Source organism: Solanum tuberosum, unplaced genomic scaffold (assembly GCF_000226075.1).
Source record: "Solanum tuberosum cultivar DM 1-3 516 R44 unplaced genomic scaffold, SolTub_3.0 scf00036, whole genome shotgun sequence".
Classification (NCBI taxonomy): domain Eukaryota; kingdom Viridiplantae; phylum Streptophyta; class Magnoliopsida; order Solanales; family Solanaceae; genus Solanum; species Solanum tuberosum.
Window position 1 is genome coordinate 1,629,960 of NW_006238960.1, and position 27,677 is coordinate 1,657,636.

At 37.0% G+C, this 27,677-nt stretch overlaps 1 protein-coding gene across 7 annotated transcripts; it reads left to right on the plus strand.

The window, feature by feature from the left end:
* The first annotated feature begins 2,316 nt into the window (after window positions 1-2,316).
* LOC102581696 (peptide chain release factor 1) lies at window positions 2,317-27,677 on the plus strand. 7 transcript variants are annotated; one of them, XM_015306510.1, is made up of 14 exons: window positions 2,358-2,501; window positions 4,182-4,289; window positions 6,200-6,274; window positions 6,571-6,670; window positions 6,735-6,844; window positions 7,036-7,134; window positions 15,035-15,218; window positions 15,338-15,386; window positions 15,479-15,557; window positions 15,768-15,842; window positions 15,914-15,991; window positions 25,401-25,559; window positions 27,007-27,102; window positions 27,220-27,677. In XM_015306510.1, the coding sequence occupies exons 4-14, from the start codon at window positions 6,622-6,624 to the stop codon at window positions 27,409-27,411; spliced, it is 1,170 nt and encodes a 389-aa protein (XP_015161996.1). In that variant the 5' UTR covers window positions 2,358-2,501; window positions 4,182-4,289; window positions 6,200-6,274; window positions 6,571-6,621; the 3' UTR covers window positions 27,412-27,677. The 7 variants fall into 7 exon arrangements, with proteins under 7 accessions (XP_006342315.1, XP_006342317.1, XP_015161995.1 ...); XM_006342253.2 differs by lacking the exon at window positions 6,200-6,274 and having other exon boundaries at window positions 2,317-2,501; window positions 27,220-27,664; XM_006342255.2 differs by lacking the exon at window positions 6,200-6,274 and having other exon boundaries at window positions 2,317-2,501; window positions 6,744-6,844; window positions 27,220-27,664.

A 27,677-nucleotide genomic window follows, 5' to 3' on the forward strand; every position in this document is an offset into this window, starting at 1 on the left:
TTGCTGATGAGAACCGTCTTGTTTGATACTCACTCATTTGCTTCTACACTTGTATAGGTTACGAGTCTGGATCATCGTAATCTCTTTTACGTCTGAGGCTTACTGTGGAGAGTTGTGAGGTATCTGCTTGTCATCTCAGCGGACACCTTTTACTCTTGTATTATGTTCTTGTTCTGTTCTAGAAACAAAGACATTCAGACTTGTACTTCTTTTAATCTAATGTAATACTTAGAGGTTTGTACACATGACAATCAGGTTTTGAGGTTATATTTGAGCTATGTTATATTATTCGTGTTGTTGAAAATATGTTAGTCTTTTATTCTAATTTACTTTCACATTTCCTTATTTCGTTGGGTTTTGTCTAACCTGTGTTGATGGGATAAGACGGATGCCATCACGACTAGATTTTGGGTTGTGACATCTTTCTCCTACATCAAAGATAATCAATCCTCTTCTTTTCATAATGCTTCATTTTTTCAATTTATTCCTTCCACTTTCAATTGGTAATCTCACTTTTTTAAAATACAAATATTATGATTGTTTTAGTGTTAAATATGATAACTAATGATGCTCAATATATTTTACAACAAGATATTTGGATTAATAAAGTATATGATGCTATCTATGGATCTTTAATTTCAGGGTACTCTTTGAAGGTTCCTAAATATAGTGTAATCTTGTGTTTAAAAATCTTATTCGTGTTGATTGGTGCAATTATTATACAACTTAAAAGGCTTTTTAGTTTGATATCATGACTCAGTATCTTCTATTTGACCGTCTTACAACTTTTATGCAATATGTTGGTTTCTATTGATGTTATTTTGCCTTCGTTTTTAGAACATGTGTATTTTATTTTCTCTTATATGCTTATGCATATTTTTCTTAATCATTTTACAACTTTTAAATTTCTCACAATTTTCCCAATTGAAAGTTTAATATTTTGAATTTCATTTTTATTTTTTTCCTCATATATGTGCTACTTTAAAATATTTTTACTCTTGTAACTCTCTTAATTATATAAATATAAATATGCAATGTTAAGAAACTAAAAAAGTCAATTCTTTAACGTAAAATTTAATGACCTTGATATTTATTACCCACACATTTTTTTTTAATTAACTCACAATTTTTTGTTATCATAACCTATAAATAATTAATAATCATATTCATTATTTCCATATTATAGTCCTTATAAATATATTATCATGACACTATTTCCATATTATAGTCCTTATAAATAGATATATTGTAAGACTTTGTAAAACGTTTACGTTAGTCTTTTGGATTATGTCTTTTTTGTGCTTATTATATTCATGTTTAGTTTGACTCGAATAATAAGCTAAAGATTATTGAATAATAATCGACTTGTGCGAGTATATGCAGACAAGAACTTGGGTCGTAGTTTGTACAACTGTAACCAATAATTTGTAGTTTGAGATATTAAGAGGGGTAGAGTCATAAATTGGAAGTATGTGACCCCTAATATGGAAAGAGGAGAAGAGAAATGGAGGAAACATTCTTATTCTTATTTATATTTATATTATATAATTATATATATAATTATATATATATAAATATATATAAAGAGAACCTTAGGCTCGCCTACGTGACGCCACCACAAACCATAATTCACTTTTAATTTATTTATTTCCAATACTAGCCTTTCCCTTTCATGAAAAGTTGTGACATTTACGAAAAGTTGTGACTTTTATGAAAGTTGCGACTTTAATTAAGAGTTGCGACTTTTATGAAAAATTGTGATTTTTATGAAAAATTGTGACTTTTATGAAAAAATGCGACTTTAATGAAGAGTTGCGACTTTTATGAAAGGTTGTGACCTTTCTGAAGAGTTGCAACTTTTCCAAATAGTTGTAACCTTTTCGATATGACACAATAAATATTTGTTCACACTACCATCTGCTGTCTATAAATAGAGAGATTTCCTCTCATTTTAACAACGAAAATTTTGAACCTCTTCTTCTTCTTCTTCACAATTGAATATTTGTGTACTTTACTCATGTTGAGTGGCTCAGTGACACTATTGCTTCTGCTACAAATCCTGGTATGTATTTTTATTATCATTAATTTATGCTTATGTTATTAAAGATAAATGATAAGATGTAATAATTTTCATTTTCCTTTACCTCATTAATTTTTTATGTAAGATAATATAGTGTTCTAGTTTTAGTAACTGATAAATTTTAAGTATTATTTTATATATTTCGTGATATTAAATTCTCGCGCAAAGCGCGGTTAATTTTATTAGTATAATATATAAGGGAGGCAGCAGTTGGACGACATGTGTGCTTCCGAGCCAAGGGGTGTTTTAGAGATTTTACGTGCTCTTGTTGGGATAGTTTAGTACTTCTGTTGTAAAGCCTAAGCGGTGTAGTCGAGATGGTTCACTTTGTTTCGCTGGGTTTCACAAAGCTTCTTCCCCGCTGATAAACCTCTCCTTCCAGCTCAGTCTCGCTAATCTCGGTGTTCATCCTTTGACGTCTGTGAGTTCGCTTTCATCACTGCTCTGGATTTTAGGTTTTGATTTGAGTTCTCTTTCTGTAGTTGATGTTGTCTCCTCCCCTATTTGGGAATTCGTAGTTCCTCCTTTCATGTGATTGCATGTGTGAACTTAGTTTGTGATTTTTGGTCAAACCTAATATTGGCTTGTTTAGCTGTTCAACAATTTCTCTCTATATAAATGAATTTCTTGTTATTTGGGTGTTCAGCGATTCTCTCTCTTTTCCGATAAATTCAGTAAAATTTTGATCTTGGAGGCAGGAGGGGAGCTACAGTAGTACCGAGTTTATTAAATATTTCCTCTGTTTTATTCCTAACACTGGTTTCTCCATCTATAATTATTTTTAGCTCCAGTATATTAGCAGTTTCTCCTCAAAATGAACCTTATACTTGTTCTAATTAATATTTTCTACGCCTAGTGTCTTGCTGACTGATTTGTTCCTCTGTGAACATACAATTCATTTCTCTTTTCTGCTTCTCCATATATCCTTGGCTCCCTAAATATGCTAATTGATTTTATCCCTGCATATGATACATTAATAAGCCTTGTTGAGTTTGACAAGATGACTTATGCATCAACTATTCCTGCTTATGCTTAATAATCAGCATATGTATTAATCAATCTCACGATATATAAGATGTCTGAAGTTCGAGTTGCGAGCATGAACTCGCTCTTGTTAGGCCGTGCTACATTCCTATATGGGACTTACCAATGCAAATTTGGTTTATTATATTTATTGAAATACAACCTTCAAATGTTAAACTGAGTTTTCATCGTCCTATCCAGTTCATTTAAAGTACTCCTCACCCTCAAATCTTAGAGAGAGTTTTCATCGTCGTGTCCAGTTTAATCAGTTTAGAGAGTTAGGACTTAGGAGAAGTGGAGAATGATAATACGAAACAACGAGAAGTTAACCCGTGCAACTACGTTAGCTCTACCCACCAAATTTAGGCTAATGAAAAGAAATTGCATTAGAATTTGCTTTAGAAGTAATACTGATAGGTATATTGTTTATTCAACAAATCCATTAAGAATTGGAATAAACTTTTGTGGAAATCTAATATGCTAATGAGGTCTCTTTATATATCTTCCACCTCCAGTAAGAATCACGTTCCTGCACTAATGAAACACCAATATGGATTAGTTTGACATTTTATTCCTAGGAAATTTGATATAGTAATTCATTACTTACCTGTTCAAAAAGATAATAAATTTAGTAGTTTCCATATTTTTGTTGTTGGTTCAGTTGAGCTGCAGTTTCCTTTACTTGTTTTTATTCAATTTAAATCCTTTCAAGTTGACTGCTTTAAGGATATTTACCAGATTGTTGTACCAACACAAAGTTAAACTCCCAACAACTTCTCAGTCCCAAACAAGTGATATATTCGAAACAGCATGATTTTATTTGAATACAATCATATCTGCAGATCCAAGTTCATTAAACTTTACTTTATCTATGTTACTGTTTTTTAGAATATAATTTGAGTTTGCTTTATGTTCTGGCATTACTTTGCAAATTCGATATTGCTTATTTACATATTTGAATTTTCATCTTGAGAAGATGTATAATTGAATTTTGTTTGGAGACAGAGGGAATTTCCCTATTGAATTGCACCCAAGTGTGTGGCCTAAATATATATATATGTGGATTATCTACTTACAGAATACAGGATATACAGCCCACACACTTACAAAGATTAGGCCAACAGATATCTGGAGCCAGTCAAATATCCAAGGACGTTTCCCTTCACATTTACTTGAAAATACTGAGGTAACATCTAATTCTGTTGTGCTTTTCAAGAGTATGCACAACTTTTTGAATCATTCTGCGTGTACTCAAGCTGAATTTGTGATTCCTTTAAACTTATTTAGGTTAAAGGCTTGGATATGGATTCACTTTACATTACATCTAACACTAACATAAACCTCATGGCTGCACCAAAAGATTACTAGAAATAAAAAGCATGCCCCAAGTGCACAATTTTTTTTCCCACACCTTCAAGGCCCTCCTGGTTTTTTCCCTTCAAAGTATCCACATAATAATCAAAGGAGCGGCATCCCATCCTCTGCATCTTCTTTTCCTTAGCTGGACAGAACAACCTTGAACTCTAGCTGGCATTGACCACTAATTATATACGAATATTTAGGACTAAATAGTGTTCTTCAGAATCTTAAACTTGGGATGTATTTTTTAGTACTTCTATAACTTAGGTGGTGTTAATGGCCATGAACCTGCTCATGGTGGATTTGTTGGAGAAGCGATGCTGACTGCAGCTATCTATGGACACGTTTCTGCCTCTCCAAATGTTGGTTCCTCTTTAGTACTGTTCTTTTAGGTGTAGTTCCGTCAAGGTGCCAAGATCAGCGCGATAAAGAAAGATAGATTCACAGTGGGGTGACGTGCCTAAGTTCCCTAAGTTAGTTAGCGAATACGAGTTGCCCCACTTTAATGACTTCGTTGAGGAGAGACAAAGGTGACTAAATAGTGTTCTTCAGAATCTTAAACTTGGGATGTATTTTTTAGTACTTCTATAACTTAGGTGGTGTTAATGGCCATGAACCTGCTCATGGTGGATTTGTTGGAGAAGCGATGCTGACTGCAGCTATCTATGGACACGTTTCTGCCTCTCCAAATGTTGGTTCCTCTTTAGTACTGTTCTTTTAGGTGTAGTTCCGTCAAGGTGCCAAGATCAGCGCGATAAAGAAAGATAGATTCACAGTGGGGTGACGTGCCTAAGTTCCCTAAGTTAGTTAGCGAATACGAGTTGCCTCACTTTAATGACTTCATTGAGGAGAGACAAAGGTTGTTTTATGATATGCTATTAAGTATTACCCCCTTTGGTTAGCGTGCAGACGTATATAAGTTCTTCCCTATTGATGTCTGCCTACTGACCTGATTCAATATAGGGCATACGAGCTGTCACAGATCCCACGCAGTGCCTTCTTTTTGTCAAGATCCCATTCATCCTAGCTGTTAGTTTGATTACTGCCCTTGTCTAGCTTTACCAGTTAGGTTTAACGGACTTGACAATGCACGTAAAGGATCACCAATTATCATCCTACTTTAGGTTATATATTTTTATTATGACGACGACAATTGCAATAGCCGATTAATCATCAAAAACTGGAAGATAAGTACACACTGATATCTGATGAACTTCACAGGAAAAACCAAACTCCAAGGGCACCAAATTTTCATGATCTTTTCACAAGTTGTTTCTTCAATGCTCTATTATAAAGGGTACTTGGAATATTGTTGTGCTTCTTATGCAGAACTATACATATTAAGGAAAAGACTCGATTGATCTTTCTTGCTTCCTTGTTGAATTCAATTTTATGAGATGCTGGCTAATCTGGGTAACAGTCATTTTACCTATGTGCCTCACAGTATTTTTTGGGTTGAAGCTTGCAAATATCATTGGTTTCAGTTGCTTTCCCATATGTCTTTTCTGAATTTCACTTCCTGATGTTACATTATCCGTTTGCACGTTGCCAGGACAGGTGAATAGTAAGTTCCTTCATAGGCACAATAGTACTCATGATTTGATAAGTCATGCTTTACTACATGAAACATGTCATATTACATTCATGTGGATGTCGTTGGTCTCTTCAAATGTGTCTGCTACAGTTGAAACTTCCAAGATCTAACTACTTAGAATTCTGTGATCTCCACTTCTCCAGTATCAAATTGTTTGCACTATTTCCCCCTTTTTCCAGCATGGCAAATCAGGAGCTGCTGTAACTGACTTTCAACCAGTAAATACATGTTACTCCTTCGATTTTAATTTATGTGCACAGTTGGAATTTGTTGAATTATCTAAATTTTTATATGGTTTTTAAAGATTTTAAGTTGTTAATTATAGTGATTTATAGTATTTTTTGCATAATGTTCAAATAATTACTTCTCATGTCCCAATTAACGTGGCACAAATAGAATTTGAAGAGTTAACCAAATTTTTATGTATCTTTCAAATATTTCTAATTGTTAATTATTGTGATTTATCATATTTTTTACGTCATTTTCAAATAATATATGCCTCTTTTTCTCTCAGGGGTTATGGCGAAGTAAGATTGGGTCAATAAAATCGTTATTTGTATCCAGAATGAGGAGAAGATTCCCAATTTTCAGTGTTGTTCGTTTATATTGTACAGGTAAATTTGTGAATATTAGGGCGTAGCAATTTAAACATTTTTATTTAATTCATGGCCATTATAGGGAATGCAGAGGTGCAGCCTCAATTGTCTATTGACCTCATTAAAATAATGGACCAAAGGTTATCAGCGATTGAGAACAGGAATGCTCACCTTGAGCGTTTTTTAGATCAGGTGATTCACTCACTATTCCTACATGTTTGTTTTCATGCCTGAATCAATGTTTTTTCATTTATGGAACTAACTCTACTCTCTGCTTGCTCTACTGAATTAGCAGACTTTTGTATTAACTGCACACTACACTGCAGACTTTTGTATTAACTGCACACTACACTGCAATTATCTCATTTACCCATTAATTACAGCCTGAATTGACACCTTCTGAATATTCAACGGCCAACAAAGAGCTCAGGAAGCTCAGAGATTCAGTACATCTCATAAGCGAGTTAAGGGCAAAACAGAAGGTAACTCAACTTCATCTTTCTAAATGACAAACATTGATTCTGCATGCTCTATCACCTAGGAACACCAAACACATTCTCCCTTCCTATGTTCAATCCCAAATTCTAAGGGTCCGCAACCAATTAATCATTGCAAATCTACAGTATTAAAGAAAAGCACCAAACTACTAACCCATAGTCCAATACATGAGCATCCAAGACTACTATCTAAAACATTGTTTGACATTATTAAATTAAATAAATAACAATACAACTTAAACCTAGCTACCATGGTACAAGAATGAACAACTCACTGCTAATTGAAACCTCAGAAACTTCATTAGCCACGTTGCTCCCTAGTACTGACCCAAAATCTCCTTAATGTATAAACATACTCTGTATGCATTATTGATCGTCTCCTAAAAGGTGACACGGGACTATATACATACAAATAATAGTGCATTTATCAGTATTCCATATCATAAAGCATAAAAAGCATTTGAATTTTATATGCTATGACGAATCTGTCATTTAGGGCTAACCCGCTGGATCTTTGAAGCTTGTAATTGACATTTGAAGGTTCAAGCAATGAGATGCATGCTTAATAACATCATTCTTTATGCCTCTCTATAAGTACCAAGTCAAGCATGCCCTGAAACATATTGCAATACTCCAACGTGTCGAATACCGCTAACTATGAGCTTCTTTTGAAGTCTCCTAAACTTATAAATGGCTCAGTCCTGTGTCCGACCATTGAGTCGTAGACTCGTAGTACACCATCATTATTAATCACAAAGGCAGAACTCCTACCATTGTAAATACATTCTCCAAGCCCCAAACGAAAGGGATTATTGTACTATTGTGCCTCAATCTGCTCAACTAAGAAAATCTCAGTTTGTCGAGGGCTCTAAAAGCACGCTGAAGTGGTTAAGCCCTAAAACAAGGTGCAAAAGATGTTGAACGCTTTACCTCCCTTAGCGGTGCTTAAGTGTCATCATCAAGGCTCTAATACATTGCCAATAGTGTAACAACACTAAATAATTGATATTTAACTTTATCGTATTCTTTTTTCAATTTCTTCGTCTATATATTTGTTATCCATGCTTACTATTATTAGTCTTGGACTACACATACATATCTATATTTTTCTTCATTTGCACCTTTATTCAGTCTAGCCCACGGTTTATTTGAGTTTTGCACCCAAAGGCCCAATGAACCTTGGAGCTTTTTTATGCGCTTTACACCTTTGAAAACACCGGGAAGATTGTGTAACAATCCATGCAAGTGTCTTATTAGACCCTGTGGCACAAGTGTACCCCGTGGTTAGCATTACTATTTTCTTAAAAAACCCGGTTAGGCGAAGTTTGCTAATTCACAATTACAAGTCACACACAAACAACTATATTGGACTTCATGAGCTCTCACACGCCGTTCGAAGGTGGATGTTTTCGACGAGGTTATTTTCATGCGCTGGCGCGCTAGGGCTGCTCTAGTCGATTTTTTGAGTAGTTTTTTCTCTTTTGGGATCGTCTAGTCATTCTGACCAAACCCTAGCCAATTTTGTCCAGATTTGATTGCTGAATTAGGGTTCCGATGATTTCTAGGCTGTTTCCAGCTAAATCTGAATTTTTAGACCTAAGTAGGTAGTTTCCGACGAGTTTCTTATTGTTTTCAAGTCGTTTCGAAAAAATGTATTTTGGGTGTGATGTTTTTGGCTCCAAAAATATGGAGATTGGAAGTTCAAGCCCTATAATTACTTTAGAACTCTTAGGGGTCGTTTGGTAGAAAAATAAATAATGCAGGGATTAGCAAGTAACACAAGGATTAGTAGTGCTGGGATTAGTAGTGCAGGGTGTATTTTTTATCAAGTGTTTGGTTCATTGCTTCTGACTTCATCTTGTGTTTGGATTAAAACTCTACGAAAAGCTTCTTTCCAATTATACCCTTGCATTATTATGAGATTTTCTATTTTATGTAATCGGTCAAGGTAGATAATTGTCGGACAATATTTTATTTTTATGGCCTTCTTAGTAGCTAGGAGAAGAACAATTTTGTTGTCATGTTTGCTATTTTCTCACTTGAATTATTTGAGGATAAACAATTGTTATCTTAATAAATTAATCACTTAAAAACATTAATTTTCAATTTAGAATAGATAGACCATCTACTTTAAAATCGAAAATACGGTAAACAATAGTAAAATCTAATGAATCATCTACATTTACATATAAAAATTGGAAGTTGTAGTTTTAATATGTATGCAATTTATAAATGGTTCAAAATACAAACAATTAGAAACCACACATAAACCAACAAATAATATATTCAATTAAGATCACAAACGTCATGTGGTGATATATTTGCCTTTTCAATTAGTAAATGTTAAACAACTCACATTTTAAATATTGTATTGATATGTATTGCAATTATTTATTAACAAACAACTCTCTCTAAATAATAAAATTTGTAAGCTAATTTATTTAAATAAATTTACTAGTACAAATATAAAACATAAATTCAAGAAAATAAATAAAATGATTTGAGGGATATTTTCGTCTTTACATAGATAATCCCATGGTATTAAATCCAATGTATTAGTAATACCACCACATGGAAGGTATTAGTAATACCTCCTATAATACCATGTAGGGTGTATAACTAATCCATGGATTAGTTATACTTGGGCCCAAAAATTCTACCAAACATGGTACTAAATAATACCATACATAATACATGGACTATTTCTCCTAATACCTCCTACCAAACGACCCCTAAATGGGAAGTTCAAACTATTTAGCTTGGGTTCCTTGATTGACTTGGGTGTTCAAGATTACTTAACAAACAATGCTTGTGTGGTAGATGAAAAGGCAAAGGCTAGTGAGGTCCAAAAGCCAAAGCACAATGGGAGAAAATGGATGCTCAATTGTATAGTATCCTATGACGCTTGGCTGATTCCAAATTGATGCCTTCGTTTTGCCTATTCCAGACATGTTATTTTGTTTGGGAAAAGGCATGTGCTTTATACACTTATGACATCTCAATTCTATAATGTGATATCTCGGATGACTAGCATAAAGAAACAAGAATCTGATGTCTACTTACTTGGACAGGTATAGGCAATCATGGAGGAATTTGAAAATGTTGATGTCAATCACTATGAATTTGGAAAACATCAAGAGCACAAGCTTATATTGTTTCTAATTCTTACATTTGTTGGACTCCCTACTTACCATGATTCAGTGCGTGATCAGGTTTTTTTTTTTTGATAATAAGGAAAACCCGCAACAGCTACCCTTTGGGTGCACAGGGTAAAACCCCCGCTCCTATGCAATAGCTCGCAAACCACATAGGAGAGGTAACCCACACTAGTCAAACCTGGTGCGACGAGCTTGACCCAGAAGGCAAACACCCCTTGCTTTCGAGGGTGACGGGTTTCGAACTTGAGACCTCCAACATGAACTTGATCAGGTTTTAGCCAGTCTTGCAGTTCCTAAAATTGATGAATTATTCTCTCGTCTACTTTGTCTTGCTGCGCCTCCTAGTCACAAGGCAATTTAATCACCCACCGTTGACTCGTCTAATCTCGCATCTCAAATCATTGAAAATTAAACATATCAGTCTATGGAGAATTGGCGAGGAGGACGACGTTTGGAAAACCTCAATCCAAGTGTAGTTATTTTCATAAACTTGGACATATTCGTGACATATGTTATATTTCGCATGGTCCAACACCAGTTATGATCCCATTGCTCTAAAGGAATATTATGAGTTCCTTTGAAATCACGCAAGTAAGCCGTCATCTCCAAAAGTACTATGTGTTTCTCAGTTTGATCAACCATTCAATAATGCTCATATTGCCTAGACATAATATGATGAGTTCCTAGTATCAAACAAGTAAGCAAACGTCTCCACAACTAGCTTCGGTTGCTGAACCTGATGTTTCTGTTGTGGGTAATTGTTTTGCTTGTGCCACAATTTAGTACTCTTGGATCATGGGTCATGGACTCATGCGCTTCGGATCATATTTGTGGTAACAAATCACTTCTGTCCGATATTGTTTATTCACAATCTCTTCCTTCTATTACTCTAGCCAACGAGATCCAAACAAAACCAAAAGGGGTCGGAAAAGCCAAACTCCTATCTTTTGTCACTCTAGACTCTATTCTTTATGTCCCTGGTTCTCCTTTTAATCTGACATCGGTTAGTCGTTTGACGCGTGCTCTACATTGTGGCATAACATTTTTTGATGATTTTTTCTCATGCAGGACCGTAGTACGGGACAAATGATTGACACATGACATGAATCCCAAGGCCTTTACTATCTTACTGCTTCAAATTCCTTCACAACATGCTTCGTTACAGATGCTCCAAACCTAGTTCACAAATGTTTGGGACATTCGAGTTTATCCAAGCTACAAAAGATAGTGCCTAGTTTGTCTAGTTTATCTACATTAGATTGTGAGTCGTGTCAACTTGGGAAACACACCCGTAGTACACACACGTAGTACTGAGGGTCGTTCATAGTCTATTTTTTCATTAGTTCATTATGATATTTAGGGTCCTAGTAGAGTCGGTTCAACCTTAGAATTTCATTAGTGTCATTGATGATTATTTAAGATGCACTTGGGTTTTCTTAATGAAAGATTGTTCTGAGTTATTTTCCATATTCAAAAGTTTCATTGCTGAAATACCAAATCAATTTGGTGTTTCTATTCGTACTTTTCGTAGTGGTTATGCCATAGAATACTTATCCTCCTAGTTTCAAGAGTTTATGACTCACCAAAGAATTCTTCACCAGACATCTTGTTCGTACACCCCTCAACATAATAATGTAGCAGGAAGGAAGAATAGACATCTCATTGAGACTGTTCACACTCTTTTCATTGAATCTCATGTTCCGTTGCATTTTTGGGGTGATGCACTCCTTGCATTTTGTTATTTAATTAATAAAGTGCCCTCATCTTCTATTCAAAATCAGGTTCCACATTCTAGTCACAGTTTTGCTCTATCCCTTTGTGTTTTTGGGAGCACATGCTTTGTTCATAACTTAGCTCTAGGAAAAGATAAATTATCCCAGTGCTCTCAAATGTGTTTTTCTTGGTTACTCTCGAGTTCAAAAAGGGTATCGTTGTTGTTCACCTGATCTCCATTGATACCTTATGTTCGCTGATGTCACATTCTTTGAATCTCAACGTTATTATACATCTTATGATAATCTTGATGTTTCTGGGGTCTTACCAATACTTTAGGTTTACATGTACCGACTTTTGAGGAATCGATAGTTACTTCTACATCTCCAGTTGTAGTGCCACCACTCCCAACTTATCATCGTCGTCCGCGTCCAACACTAGTCCCAAATGGTTCATGCCATGCTCCATACCCTGCTCTTACTACAGACTTGCCTCCCCATAACCAACTGATTGCACTTAAAAAGGGTATACCATCCACTCAAAATCCTAACCTACTTTATACTTTCTTGAGTTATCATCATCTCTTATCACCCATTATGCCTTTGTATCTTCTTTGTCCTCTATTTCCATTCCTAAGACCAAAAGTGAAGCACTTGCTCAATTTGGATAGAGGCAAGCTATGATTGATGAGATACATGCTTTACATACGAGTGGTATTTAGGAGCTTGTCTCCCTTTCTGTAGGAAAATCTATTGTTGGTTGCCCTTGGGTTTATGCAGTCAAAATTGGTCTAGACGGTCAGGTTGATCAGCTTAAGACTCGCCTTGTTACCAACGGGTATACTCATATATGGGATTGATTATAGTGATACTTCTGCTCTCGTGGCTAAAATGGCATACGTCCATCTTTTTCTATCTATGGCTGTTGTTCGTTATTGGCCTCTTCATCAGTTGGGCATTTGGAATGCTTTTCTACATGGTGATCTTGCAGAAGAAGTCTATATGGAGAAACCACCTGGTTTTGTTGCTCATGGAGAGCCTAGTAGCCTTGTATGTCGATTGCGCAAGTCACTCTATGGTCTGAAACAGTCTCTTCGAGCTTGGTTTGAAAAGTTCAACACAATAATCTAAGAGTTTGGCATGACTCATAGTGGTGTTGATCACTCTGTGTTTTATCAGCATTTTGCACCAAATTTGTGTATTTATTTGGTTGTTTACATTGATGATATTGTTATCACTGGCAATGATCAAGATGGTATGACAAATTTGAAGCAACATCTCTTAAGCATTTCCAGACTAAAGACCTCGACAAACTGAAGTATATTCTAGGTATTGAGGTTGCTCAGTCTGGATCAGGTATTGTTACTTCTAAACACAAGTATGCCTTAGACATTTTTGAGGAGAGAGAAATGATAGGATCTAGACCCATTGATACTCCTATGGATCCGAATTTTCAGCTTCTTTAAGGACATGGGGAGCAACTTAACAATCCTGAAAGTTATAGATGGGTGTTTGGAAAGTTGAATTATCTCACAATGACTAGGCCTGCCATCTCTTTTCTTGTGAGTGTTGTAAGCAGTTTATGACTTCCCCTTGTGATAGTCATTGGAATGCAGTTGTTTATATTTTGCTATGTATAAAGTTAGCTCCAGGTAAAGAAAGGACTACTCTTTGAGGATCAAGGCCATGAGCATATCATTGGGTATACAGACGCTGATTGGGTAGGATGATCCTCTGATATATGTTCTACATCTATATATTGTGTTTTAGAGGGAGGTAATTTGGTGTCGTGGAAGAGTAAGAGATAGTGTGGTTGCTCGATCTAATGTAGAAGCAGAATATTGAGCAATGGCTGCAGCAACTGCTAAGATAGTTTGGATCAAACCGCTGCTGAGAGAGCTAAAATTTGGCGAAATCGGTTTAGATGAAATTTATGTGTGATAATCAACCAGTCTTTCATATCGCATCAAATCCAGTGTTTCATGAAAGGGACTTGGCACATTGAGAGTGATTGTCACATTGTCTAACAAAAGATACTCTCAGAAGATATTGTTATAAAATTTGTGAAGTCAAGTGATCAACTTGCAGATATCTTCACCAAGTCCCTCACCGGTCCTCGTATTAATTACATTTGTAAAAAGCTAGGTACATATGATTTGTGCAATCCTACTTGAGGGAGAGTGTTAGAATATGAATAGGAATATACAATCCCACTTAGAACAAGAATAGGAATATGAATAGTATATAGTATCCTACTTGGTAAATGATTGTATTGTAGTGTCTATAAATAGGATCTCTGTGTCGTAATATAGATACACAATTCAATAATATTTTCTCCTATATTTCTCACAACATGAACACAATATGATAACCCTGAATGTTGATGTCGGAGTCCGTTAGCACATGTACCTAACATCCTTGTGAATTTGTTGGAAGGCATTGTTATACATTTGGCGCAAATTGTTGTAAGCAAACACATTAGCTTTTTTTTTTGGGTGAGATATCAGTTCTTTCCTTGCCTTTCTCTTGATATTTATATTAATTTCTTGGGAAAAAGGACAAATATACCCCCCCGAATTATCGTAAATGTTATGCAGATACCCTCTGTCATACTTTTGGGACATTGGTGCCCCTGCCGTCCAAAAACTAGAGCATATATACCCTTCATACCAACGGACATACACGTGTCATAATCTTATCCACTGACCCGACATTTATTAAATACGGATTGACGAATAAGATTGCGCTACGTGTCCCTATTTAGTCTTCCATTAGAGTGAAGGGCATATACGCTCTAGTTTTATAATGGCAGGGGCACCAATGCCCCAAAAGTATGACTGAGGGTATCTACATACCATACATACCATACATACCATTTACGATAGTTCAGGGTATATTTGTTCTTTTTCCCTAATTTCTTTTTTAACCCTCTATTGTCCGTAGGATCATTTGTATCCTATATTATTCTCAGTCTTGCTCTAATAGATCTTGCTATTTTGTCTTTTTGCCTTCTAGGAGATTAAGGAACTGAAATCAGTAATATCTGAATGTCAAGATGACAAAGACATGCAGCAGATGGCTTCTGAAGAATTGAGTGAAGCCACAGAAGGAGAGAAGAAATTTCAGTTTCTCCTTCTGAAGTCATTACTACCCAAAGATGATGCTGACGAGAGGGACTGCATTCTTGAAGTGAGGGCAGGTAAGGAGCTTCATTGAATCTGGACGTATCTGAACTTCATTTGACCTCTACTTTCATTGGTATAAAATGTGTACTCTTTTGGTAAGTCCAATATAATGATCAATTTAAAATATTTTCAGGAACTGGAGGGGAAGAGGCTTCTTTATTTGCGATGGACATATTCAAAATGTGGGTTACTAAAACATGAGTTGAGTTCCTGGATTTCCCTTGGTTCAACTAATAACTTCTCATTCCTGATGCTGATATTATTTCAACATCAGGTATGAAAAATATTCTGTGAAAAAAGGCTGGAAGTATGAGGTTCTAGAAATAGCTGAGTCTGATCTTAAAGGATACAAGGTTTGTCCATGCTTCATACATCACCTTAAATGTTACCTGAAATATATACCATTGTTGGTTTGAAATTGCAATTAACATTGTTGGATCAAAAGGAGCTTGTAAGCTTCAAATAATGGTATTACTGCCTCCAAGTAAATGATAGTGTACCATGTTTTTATATTTCGTTGTCCCCAATTGCATGTTTTTTGACTTTGCAAAATTTATCACCAGGAAGCTATTGCTTCTATCTCTGGAGCTGGTGTGTACGGGAAACTAAAATTTGAGAGTGGAATACACAGAGTTCAGGTAGTATCACCTTAAGTCTTGTGTTTGACTGCAGTTTATCTAGCCAAATAAGAGATTTACTTCCTTTGCAGCGGGTGCCTGTGACAGAGAAAGGTGGACGTATTCACACCAGTGCTGTCTCTGTTGCAATTCTCCCGCAGGCAGATCAGGTGAGTGTTGTTAGTGCAATGCATGTGGACAGCTTATAAGAATAAATACAATTTTAAAAACTCATCAAGGGAGCAGTGTGCTCAAGGCTCCAAGATACTGCATCTAGGGACTTTAGATGCTTACCGTGCATCAGATCAAGGCTCTTCAGCACTTTTATCCTTTAAAAGGAAATGATTCTTTGCAATATTATTAATCTCATAGTTTGCATAAGCATGGGAAACACTAGGGTAGGATTGGTGGGTTAAAAATCTTAGGAGGATACAGAGCATGTCCTCATGAGTGATAGCATATTCATGCACTCACAGTGTGTGTTTGTGTTATAAAATATATATATACACACAAATATACGTGCAGGGTGTGTTCTAGCATGCAGCAGATGCACGTCTTGTTAACCCCTGGCTAGAACTTTCCATGGCTTGATGTCACATCCTTAATCTTCTACTAAGCACACGTGTGGCACTTGACAACTTGCTCATGATCTTGCACCATTTGAATATTTAGTTAATACGCTATTTATACTGCACATATTTAATCTCTTGACGAAAATAACCTTCAGCCAAAATAATTCGACCCCGTCACATTTATGGCTGTATGCTCCGCGAGCCAGATAGCGTGGCCGCTCCGCGCACGGCCAATTGCTATGTTCCTCAATTATTTCTTCATAAGTCCTTTAGCTCAACGACTCTTTGATGCGATCTTGATCATTCTAATGGGTTTCTACTCAGTCTTCGAAGCTCCGTAACAAGTCTGTATTTGCTCCAAACATGCCTATTAGCTCTGACAAATCTCCTATCCAAAGAAACACACATAATAAGCACATAGCAATAATAATAGTGATCAAGTGATGACAAAAGAAAACATATGAGGCCTTTACAACGATTAAATGTATGCATTTTATGCCGAATATCAATACCCCTCTTTATACTACTCACTTAGGTGCTAATATGCAAATAATAATTGTTACACAAGTCTCTACATATTTACAAATAAACACATTTTCTAAAATTCTCTACATGCCTAGAATATTCTAAAGCCTTTCTATCAAGACCCAAAGTATACCATAGGCGTAGCATGACTTATAGGACCCCAAGAAGCCCTACACAAGCCACTTAGCATACATCGTACAAAATAATAGAATTTAAAGAATTCAAAGGACAATCTTATATCATAAAGAGTTTGACAAAAGCGGAAGTCTAACATAAGTCTCAAAGCCATCTAATACATCATAAGGAAAGTGATTAGGACGTAACCCATGCATCACATACAAGTCTGAAATGAAAATGACATAAAGCAATAAAGGAGTTTCGGTCCTTAGAACATGAAGACTCACCAATCTTCAATCGAAGCACTCAAGGGATGTCTAGCCACGAGTGCGTGGAATAGGAGCATCAGACCCTACATTAGTGAAACAATGTAAGCACAAGTATACATTAATACATGGAATGTACTAAGTATGATAACAATGCATAAGAGTTATGAAATCATGCTAAAAATGACTTACATGACATGCAATGACCAAGCTAAATCATAAAATAATATGTTAGAAAATATAAGTCATAATCATGGTCAATACAAGCTAAACATCTTTAATACACATTTGAGATACTTTTAGAAAGTAACCTTAATTCGTTATTGTGGGAAGTTTGCCATTACCCGACATAGACCATGTGAGCTATAACATGGAATTCAGTGTCTTTCCCACACCGAAAAGAGATGTCCTTACTTGCCAAGGTAAGAATCATAAACTTGAGCTAAACTGGATCCACTAGCTAATGTCTATCTAAGACAAACCTATGGTGACACATAGTTATGGGACATGGATAATCGTCTCTAGTCCACTCGGTGCTAGGCATAAATCCCACAGAATAGTCATTAATCATTTTCATCTTATTATCCATGGAAAGTCACAATTAAGTAGCCAATTCAAGCTAGAGTCCATTTAAAATAACTCCTAAATCTAGATTCAACTTTAGTTGAGAAAATCTTTCAACCCTATGAATCCTTCTTGTGAGAATAACCTTTCACAACAACAACATCGATGCTTTGCTCTCAAAGCAATCTCAAATTATTCATATCAATTCCATAGAAGGAACATGCATATCTTCATAAATTCATAATTCATAGTTCATAAACTTAATCATGTGCTCATAGTCTAAAGTTCATGGGGCATGCATGGGTTCATATGAATTTAACTCCAAAACATGTAATTACCTCAATTCATGCATAAATAGATAGAAAACAATCAATTTCATCAAGATTGAAAAGAACCCATGAACATTGACTTAAACCCTAACTTTGATTGGGTAATCTAGCGTTGTAAAATTGGAGAATTTAAGAACCCTATGGAGGAAAGGACTTTGAGAGAATTTGGGAGGATGAATTTGGTCAACTTTTGGGAATTTAGGAGAATGAGTTCAAATGGGTAAATTGGGGGCTTAGAACGTTTATATACGGCCTAGGTGTAAACGACGTAGTATTGAGTTAAAACAATTAGGGAAAGACCCCAAAAGCCCTTTAAAAATAACTGTTGAACCCCACCTACGGTTTGGACCTATGGTCCTTCTACGGACTGTACTGGTCAACCGTAGGTAGGTTACTGGTACCTTAAAATTCATCCACCTTTGACGGATCCCATGTACTGTTCGTAGGTCTTCCTACGGTCCATACATGCCATCTGTAGAACCCAACTTTGACCTCAAAATTTCACTAAGTTTGGGACTCACCTACGAGACCTATCTACGACTCTTACAAAGGTTGATGGACCGTCCTGGTGAACCGTAAAAAGGGTATGGGGACTTGTTTTAAAAAAGAATTATTTTCCCACTACCTACGGTTGCCATCTATGGCCCATAGAAGCTTTTACGGTCCGTAGATGGGACTCGTAGATACAGACACCAGCCCAAAAACTGCAATTTTCCTTCTTTTCCAAATCCGAGGTGTTACACTTTCAAGAATTCTTCCTTGATATTCTAGAGTCTTTCCTAAAAACTCTCCATGACTTTAGAATCTTCCCCCAAATGCTTATCATGTAGGCTTCTACATGGACAATTTTATGCCACGTGGCGCCTAAGTGGCATGATGACTTGGGAGGTCATCACATTGAGCCTTTAAAACTTTATACCTCCCTTATAAAAATAAAATGACATACTTTTTTTTTTTGATAAAGGTAACTTTATATTCACGTCAAAACTCATGAGCAGAGCATGATGAGGTGGGATTTACAGCCCCACAGGGGGTAGTTTCAAAAGCCGAAACTGGGCAAAAACTTTACAATTGAGCTCTAAAATCCACTAAGCTATCTACCTCCCCCACCAAATCCTGTTTACACCAAAAATACAGCAAGCTCAAGCTATTCATCTTGATTTTTTGAGTGTTGTTAAGTTTCCCATCATGTGATCTTTCATTCCTTTCCTTCCACAATGTCCACCAAATGCAGGCTGGGATGCACTTCCACCAGTCTTCTTTGGATCTTCTTCTTCTGCCCACTCCTTCCCACTGTCTCAGCAAGTCTAAAGTAGTCTTGGGCATTACCCAGTTAACTCCAAGTATACATAAGAACATGTCCCACAGATTTACAGCTGTTCTGCAGTGTAAGAAAAGATGACTGTTAACTTCTGCCTCTTCCCCACACATGTAACACCTTGAGCAAATCTGTATACCTCTTCTTTGTATCACTTCATGGGTTAGACATGCTTTCCTGATTGCCAGCCAAGTGAAACCTGAAACCTTGTGAGGGATCTTGATTTTCCAAATTAGTTTCCAAGGCCATTCCATTTCCATAGTCTGATTAGAATTTAAACTCAAGTAACTAGACTTCATAGTGAAAATCCCTTTCTTTTGCATCTTCCAGATTGGAGTGTCAGGACCTTCAGTGACACCTGGAAATGCATTAAGTGTTTGTAGTAATTCTGCTACTCTGTCAATCTCCCAGTCATTTAAAGCCCTCCTAAAGATCAAATCCCAACCTTGAGGGCTCCACACCTGTGCCACAGTGTCCATCTGTTGTAGACTCAATATATAAAGATCTGGGAACATGATCTTCAAATTCTCTTCTCCTAACCAGAGTTCATTCCAAAAATTGGTTTTCACCCTATTCCCAATCCTAAAGGATAGATTGGGGATAAAAGATGGCCACAGTCTTCTGATTGTCTTCCAAACAGAGCATCCAAAAGTACCATTTGCTTCTTCAGTGATCCAATTGTTTTGGAGACCATATTTATGTGATATGAATCTCCTCCACAAAGCCAGATCTTCACTACAGAACCTCCATAGCCATTTCTTCAACAAGCTGACATTCTGCGTACTCAACTTTTTTATACCCAAACCACCCTGAATTTTGTTTAGTGTCACTACATCCCATTTAACAAGATTGTACCCAAGCTTCTCTTTATTTCCCTGCCACAGGAAGATTCTTCTTGATTTGTTGATTTTCTTCTCTATACTTCTTGGTATTGGGAATAAGCTCATCATATAAGTAGGGAGTGCATCCATCACTGATTTGATAAGAGTTATTCTGCCTCCCAAGGATAGATACTGACTTTTCCATCTTGACAACTTCCTCTCACATCTTTCTAGTACTTCATTCCAGACTTCCACCTCTTTGTTCTTTGCACCAAGGGGCATTCCAAGGTATTTTGTTGAGAGGGAGGCTACCTGACAGCCTAAATTCTCAGCAAGCACCTGCATATTTGCCACCTGGTTAACTGGGTATAAACAACTTTTATGCCAATTGACATGCAATCCTGATATTCCTTCAAAGATGGTTAAGATGGCCCTCAAGTGTCTTATTTGATTAACTTCAGCTCCACAGAAAACCAAAGAGTCATCTGCTGTGAAATCTCCATAACCTCTCCCCTATTTGCATTTGCACAAAACACTTGCAGCCAGCCATTCTCACTTGCTTTCCTGATCATGGAGTTGAAGCCCTCCATAGCTAAGATAAATAGGAATGGTGACATAGGATCACCTTGTCTCAAACCTCTTTGTGACTGAAAAAACCCTTCGGGATTGCCATTAATGATAAGGGAGAACTTCACAGTAGATATACAAATCTCAATCCACTTGATCCATTTATTTCCAAAGCCCATATCTCTCAAAATCTTCAGGAGGAAGGACCAATTTACATGGTCATAAGCCTTCTCAATGTCCAGCTTGCATAAGACTCCAGGTAGATTTTGCTTCACCCTGCAGTCCACTAATTCATTTGCTAGCATTGATGCATCCATTATCTGCCTACCCTTCAGAAAAGCCATTTGGTGCTCATCCACCAATACCCCAATGACCTTCTTCATTCTTTCTGTGAGAAGCTTGGCTATGATTTTGTATACTCCGCCAATCAGACTTATTGGTCTGAAGTCCTTCAACTCTTCTGCTCCATGCTTTTTAGGGATTAAGGCTACAAAAGTGGCATTGAATGATTTCTCAAAAGTTTCCTTCTGGTGAAAGTTATGAATTGTCTGCATCAAGTCCTCCTTCAAAGTCTCCCAGCAGACTTTGAAGAAACTCATGGTGAATCCATCAGGCCCAGGTGCCTTGTCACCATCACAGTGTTTGATTATATTTAGCACTTCATCTTCACTGAAAGGTCTTTGCAACCACTCTTGTTCCTCTTGGGATATTCTAGGACAATTCACATACTCAAAAGAAGGCCTCCATAGCTCTGTTTCAGTATAGAGTTTTTTATAGAACTCAATCATATTCAACTTAATGTCTTCTGGCTCTTTGACCTCCTCTCCACTGATTATTAGTCTGTCTATATTATTATATCTCTTGTGAGCTGTAGCCATCCTTTGGAAAAACCTAGTATTGTTGTCTCCCTGTTTCAACCATAGAATCCTAGATTTTTGTCTCCACCTAGACTCCTCAATTTTTGCCAGTTCTTCCAATTCTACCAAGATTGTAGCCCTCACCATCAGCTCATCCTCTGTCAGAAGTCTTGAATCTTGTGCCAGATCAATGTCACCTAATTCAGATAACTTGTTTTTCTTAGTGCCTAGTTCCCCACCTACTTGCTTACTCCATTATTTGAGTTTCTGTTTCAGCAACTTCAGTTTCATACTGAGCTTGTAGTCAGGGTAGCCTTCAACTACAAACTCACTCCACCAACTATCAACTAGTCCCTTGAAACCATCCACTTTGAGCCACCAATTCTCGAACTTGAAGTAGGACTTATTCTGCCACCAGTCCCCCACATTGTAGCATAATAGGGCTATGATCAGATGTCACTCTAGGCATTATCGTCTGCCTTATATTTGAAGGTTTCTTCCCATTCCCTTGAATATAAGAATCTGTCTAACCTGGATGCACTGTGGTGGTTTGCCCCTCTGAACCATGTAAAATTCCCACCTTTTAATTGAGGGTCGTGTAATTCCATCTCCTCAATCCAGTTGGAAAAATCTTTCGTCACATTTGTGATCCTACTGCATCCTCTTCTTTCTGCCATGACTCTAACTGTGTTAAAGTCTCCACATGTGACCCATGGACCATCACAAATAGTTCTAACTGCAGCTATTTCCTCCCAACAAAGTAGCTTCTCATCCCTGGTATGGGGAGCATACACTCCAGTGAGGTACCAGGTATAAACGTTTTGAGTTGATACAAATTCATAGGTGATGGAGGATTGACCAGCTTCAACTAAAGTCCCTCTCCAAATTCTGCTGTCCCACATCATAAGGACACCCCCACAGCTACCCTCAGCTTCCAGGTAACCACATATCATCCATCGGCATGACCATAATTGCTTAGCCATTGCTTCAACTTCCTTGCTGATCCTTGTTTCTTGAAAGCAGTAGACATCCGCTTTCCATTTTTGCATTAGACTCTTCACCATTATTCTCTTGTTTTTGATCGTTTAGCCCCCTTACATTCCATGTCAATAGTTTGACTTTCATTTAAAAGTTAAACTTAAATTCTCCCCCTGCTCCTACTGCCTTCCACTTCTTCATTAAGGCTGGATTTTAAATTTTTCAGTTCATTTTTCCCAATTCTACTCTTTGGAGTAGACACTGCCTTACCAGACCCCTTATTATCCAACATTGATTTCCTCTCATCGATCTTCATTAATTGGGCTATGGTTTCTTTTTCGAAGCCTTTGAAAGCTACCCCATAGGTATTGCTCAGCTCTAGGATATGAGAATTGACCCAATTTGATGCTTCTGTCTCGATAATTTCTTGAGAACTTGGGAATTGAATATTGACTGGGGTCAACCTCATGAATCTGCTGTATCTGCAAGTTTTGTTCTGCCTCTTGCATGATATTAGTTGTTCTTATTTCAGATTCTTTTCTTGTCTTGGAGCATTCTTGATTACGAGTCGTTTCCTGGTTGGAAACAATTTTTGCATCCCCTTCTTTTTGCCCCATTGTGTCTTCCTCCACCTCGGCTTCTTTTTCCCAGTTTTTGAAAGCTTGCAGGAACTTAGATGCCAGGTCTTTAATTTCTCTAAGATCTTTCTCCCCCTTCATGCCTCTCTCACGTGAGAAGTCATTTAGACTTTTGGGCTTTTTAGTATTATCAGTTAGATCTGGCTGTTTGTGATGTTGATTGTGTTTTGGGCCTTGATTTAATAAGGGTGAGAATCGGCCCAAATTTGCCATCAAGTTTGAATTAGAAGTGGCCCCAGGTCCTTTGTCCTTTACTGCCACCCACGTGTTTCAAAGCTGGCAGCCCCATCAGTCCTTCTATTTGCCACTGGATAATTCCTCGAGAGTTGCTGGATAATAGGGGGCGACTCACTATCTTCTCCAACAACGTATCTCGCCGGCAACTCTGTCCACAATTGCATGGAGAAGGAAATTCCGGCATTGAGGATTGTCACCTCCTTCGGGATCCTCGAACCTCGCCTTCAACCCTAATTCTTGCCCATTTAAGGTGATTTCTTAGTTGCGTCTCTTCCTCTGTTTCGACCCAACCCCCGCAAAAATCTCCGATGGATTTGAAGATTGTCTGCGACCATAGATGAAGTGGGAGGCCAACAATTCTAATCCAGGTCGAGCTTGACCCATTCTCTCTGTTTGATGCCACTATTGTTGGTGTCCAACAGTCCAAATGGACTTTTGTGTTACACCAGACCCAATCCCCTGCAATCACTTGTTCAGCCGTATCTCTTGTCGCAAACTCGAACAAGAATTTTCCACCCCCCATCTCGTAAGTATTCAAACCATGAGTTTGTCTCCAGTTCTTGTTGGTCCAACCCCTCACTTCCGACAGGGTAGGTACGGTCATATCCCTTCCTTCAAAGCTTCCAACTAAGCTTCTCTGTAGGACTTCATCATGGGTATTCGGGGCATCATTAATGCGAATAATTTCCTGATCCTTCTCCTTCATTAATGTTGCTCTAACATTAACTCCATCTCCTTTACTGTTTGACCATTTAAAGCTCCTAACCGCCTCTGCAAAAGAGACATTGCTATCCACTAGTCTCTGTTTCATTCTGTTTTCCTCCACTCTATGTCTAGCGAGAAAACTCCCTATTTTATCTGCAAAGATGTCCCATCCTGAGTTAAAAGACAACTCAGGGATGATTATAACGGACCTCCTTCTGCCTCTTATATTTATCAGGCTGAAGTATCTGCCGTGTTTGTTGAAATTCCTAGCACAAAAAATTTCCGAGAGGGATTCTGTTTTCTTCCACCTTTTGACGGAATTTCCTTTTTCCTTTGAAGCTTCATGCAAGATCTGGGTGATCCATATCATAGACCTCTTGCTAAAGGAGGTTCTTGTGATGACCCTTCTGCTCCTTTCCGTCCATTCGTACCATTCGCCAGCCATATCGCTAATTCTCTCGATGTCAAAAGACTTAAAACCTATCGCAAAATAAATACAGTCCTCCATAATAGAGGAAGGTTTCACAGAAAAGGATGAAATTGAGGGTTTCCGGTGATCGGAAGGACCACCGAAAAGGGGATGATGGGGTGAATCTAAAACATATTTTGGGAACTGTGAGGAAGGTTTAACAGAAAAAGGATGAAATTGAGGGTTTCCGGTGATCGGAAGGACCACCGAAAAGGGGATGATGAGGTGAGTCTAAAACATATTTTGGGAACTGTGTCTGGGAGAAAAGTTTTTCATTCATTTAATGCTATAAAATGAGGGAGGCATTAAGTATAAAATGACATACTTAATGCCTCCCTCATAAAAACAAAAGACAAACTTTATGCCACCCTTGTAAAAATAAAAGGCATACTTTATGCTGTATTATTTAAATTTCATGTGTCATGTTTGACACACCTTAGAAGAAGGAAAGCAAGGAGAGGGGGAAGGGGTAGAGAACAGGCGCATGCGCAATGTTCAAGTGTATTTGGATTAGATATATCCACAAGTTTCTTTTTAGTTTTTAGTTGATCATTTAAGGTTGACAGTGATGTTACCTGACTGCTTACTGCTTTGTTAATCTTTGAATCTTCGTCAGCTAGATGTGAAGTTGAAGAATGAAGATTTGAGAATGGACACTTACAGATCAGGGGGATCAGGAGGTCAGCATGCAAACACCACAAACAGTGCTGTTAGAATCACTCACGTGCCATCAGGAATAACTGTTTCCATACAAGATCAGCGCTCCCAGCATATGGTAAAGTGTGCAACCTTTTGGCAGTTTTTCCCTTGGCCGTGTGGTTTGTTCAAAGTCTTAGCATAACTCTGAGCAGCAATCTTTATGTGTTCCATGCATTGTTTTGACTAAACGTCATGACAATCTATGGTAAATTATACTTCTAATTTCCTTCTCCTTCTCTCAGTTCATCTTGTTGATATGTTATGTGCAAATCACATTAGTTTATTTTGTTTTTTTATGACTTTCTTCTTGTACTATGTTTTGTATTACTGTTACTTCTTCACCGACCTTTGACAGTGCAGTTGAATAGATGGATAATTATAAACCTAATTTCTCATGAGGCTGTCACTCATTATCAAACATTCTTAGGGTTTGTTTGGTTGTTGGTTAGAATTATGCATTTATTAGTAATAATTTTTTTTATTAACCAGAGTTTCTATCTTGCATAAAATAATACATGAATTCCCTCATAACTTATACATGTATTAGCTATGCAGATTTTAAATTGATAATCCACAATGTATTTGGTGTATTGAATTTTATACATAGCAAAAAATGCTACCAAACATGGTGCAAGTTATGCAAAATTTAATACATGAATAAATCACCTCCTAGCCAATAATTTCGTTTGATAGCTGGTTAAAGTTATGTAAGTATTAGTTATGAGAGAATCTATGTATTATTTTATGCAAGTATTAGTTATGTAGGGTTTAGTTATTCATGACTTTGTGTATTAGTTATACATGTATTATTTATTCCACCTATCCAGCATAAAATAATTTATACATGAATTACTTACCTCCTAACCTACTACCAAACATGGTATTACTTATGCAGGATTTCTCACTTAGACCCAATAGCGGGCAGCATGAAGCACTCTAAGATAGGGCATGCTCTACCGCATGCCGTCCCGCTTGATCTGGCATGCAAGATTTAATACCAACATAACTCACCTCCAAAATCAGCTACCAAACGACCCCTAAGTGTTAAAATTATCACACTATCTAACTGCTAACTTTTTAGGAACTTGTCCATCTGATATGCTTTGTGTGCGAAATTATATTTTTCTTGCTGTTGGCAGTTACCCTTGATCTATTAAAACCTGAGCTCATGTAACAGTTTGCTAGTTACTTGAGATGAATTTGCGGAAATAAATAAAGCTGTAACATGATTCCTCAATTGTCTTGGTCTCCCTGAGGAACATATTTAGCTGCTTGAAGGAGTAAACAGATTTTGAGGATGTGTGCCTTTTTTAGTATTCTTATAATGTTCTTAGTCATATATGTTAAGCCTACTGCTCATTTAGTTCATTTTGGTATGTGTTCCTTGGCATCATTGCTGATTATTGGTTACGAGCCATTCTGGCATGATAGCTTGTTAGCTTCCGCTTGCTTCAATGTTTTTTTTCTTTCTGAAAATCTTTTAGCCCACTCATTTGCTTTTTTTATTTTGGTATTTTGTTCAGAACAAGGCCAAAGCACTAAAAATATTATGTGCAAAACTATATGAAATAGAGCGACTCAGCAGTCAGTCAAGTAGATCGAAACTTCGATTGGAGCAGGTAGAATTTAGTGACATAAAAGAATATTTTTTCTGTTTCCTTTTTGGAATATTAATACTATATAATCCATTCTCAAAAAAAAATATTAATACTATATTATCTACACATGTTGAGTAGATTGGCAGTGGGGACAGATCAGAGCGGATCCGCACCTATAACTTCCCTCAAGGACGGGTTACTGATCACCGTGTTGGCATCACAACGCATTCCATAGATGATGTTCTCCAGGGAGAAGATTTGGATGCTTTTATTGATGCTCTCCTATTGCGGCAGGAAATGGACGCGATTGCATCATTCAGCTCCACGTAATGTTATTGATCACCCTTTATTGATCACCCTTTGGTGGAGGGATTGTGCATTGATAAATTGTTGTTTCCATTGTGCTTGAAGCTGTTATAAGAGCAGCAGTTTTTAACCTTTAAATACATTAGAATGGAGGGAAGAAGTTAATACGTTTTAGGTTAGGGAAGCTGAAAATAATGTAGTTGGTCGGACACAAGTCAGTTTTTGTAGTGGATTTGGTAGGGATACAAGTCATTTTTATCAAATGTATTTTCCAGTATTTGGTGTCCTCA

Excerpts from the sequence above, each read along its gene's own strand:
- LOC102581696 (XM_006342253.2), top strand. The coding sequence starts at position 6,622 with ATGAGGAGAAGATTCCCAATTTTCAGTGTTGTTCGTTTATATTGTACA. Across the intron at positions 15,992-25,400 it reads TTCTCCCGCAGGCAGATCAG|CTAGATGTGAAGTTGAAGAA; the intron begins GTGAGTGTTGTT and ends AATCTTCGTCAG. Across the intron at positions 27,103-27,219 it reads CGAAACTTCGATTGGAGCAG|ATTGGCAGTGGGGACAGATC; the intron begins GTAGAATTTAGT and ends CATGTTGAGTAG.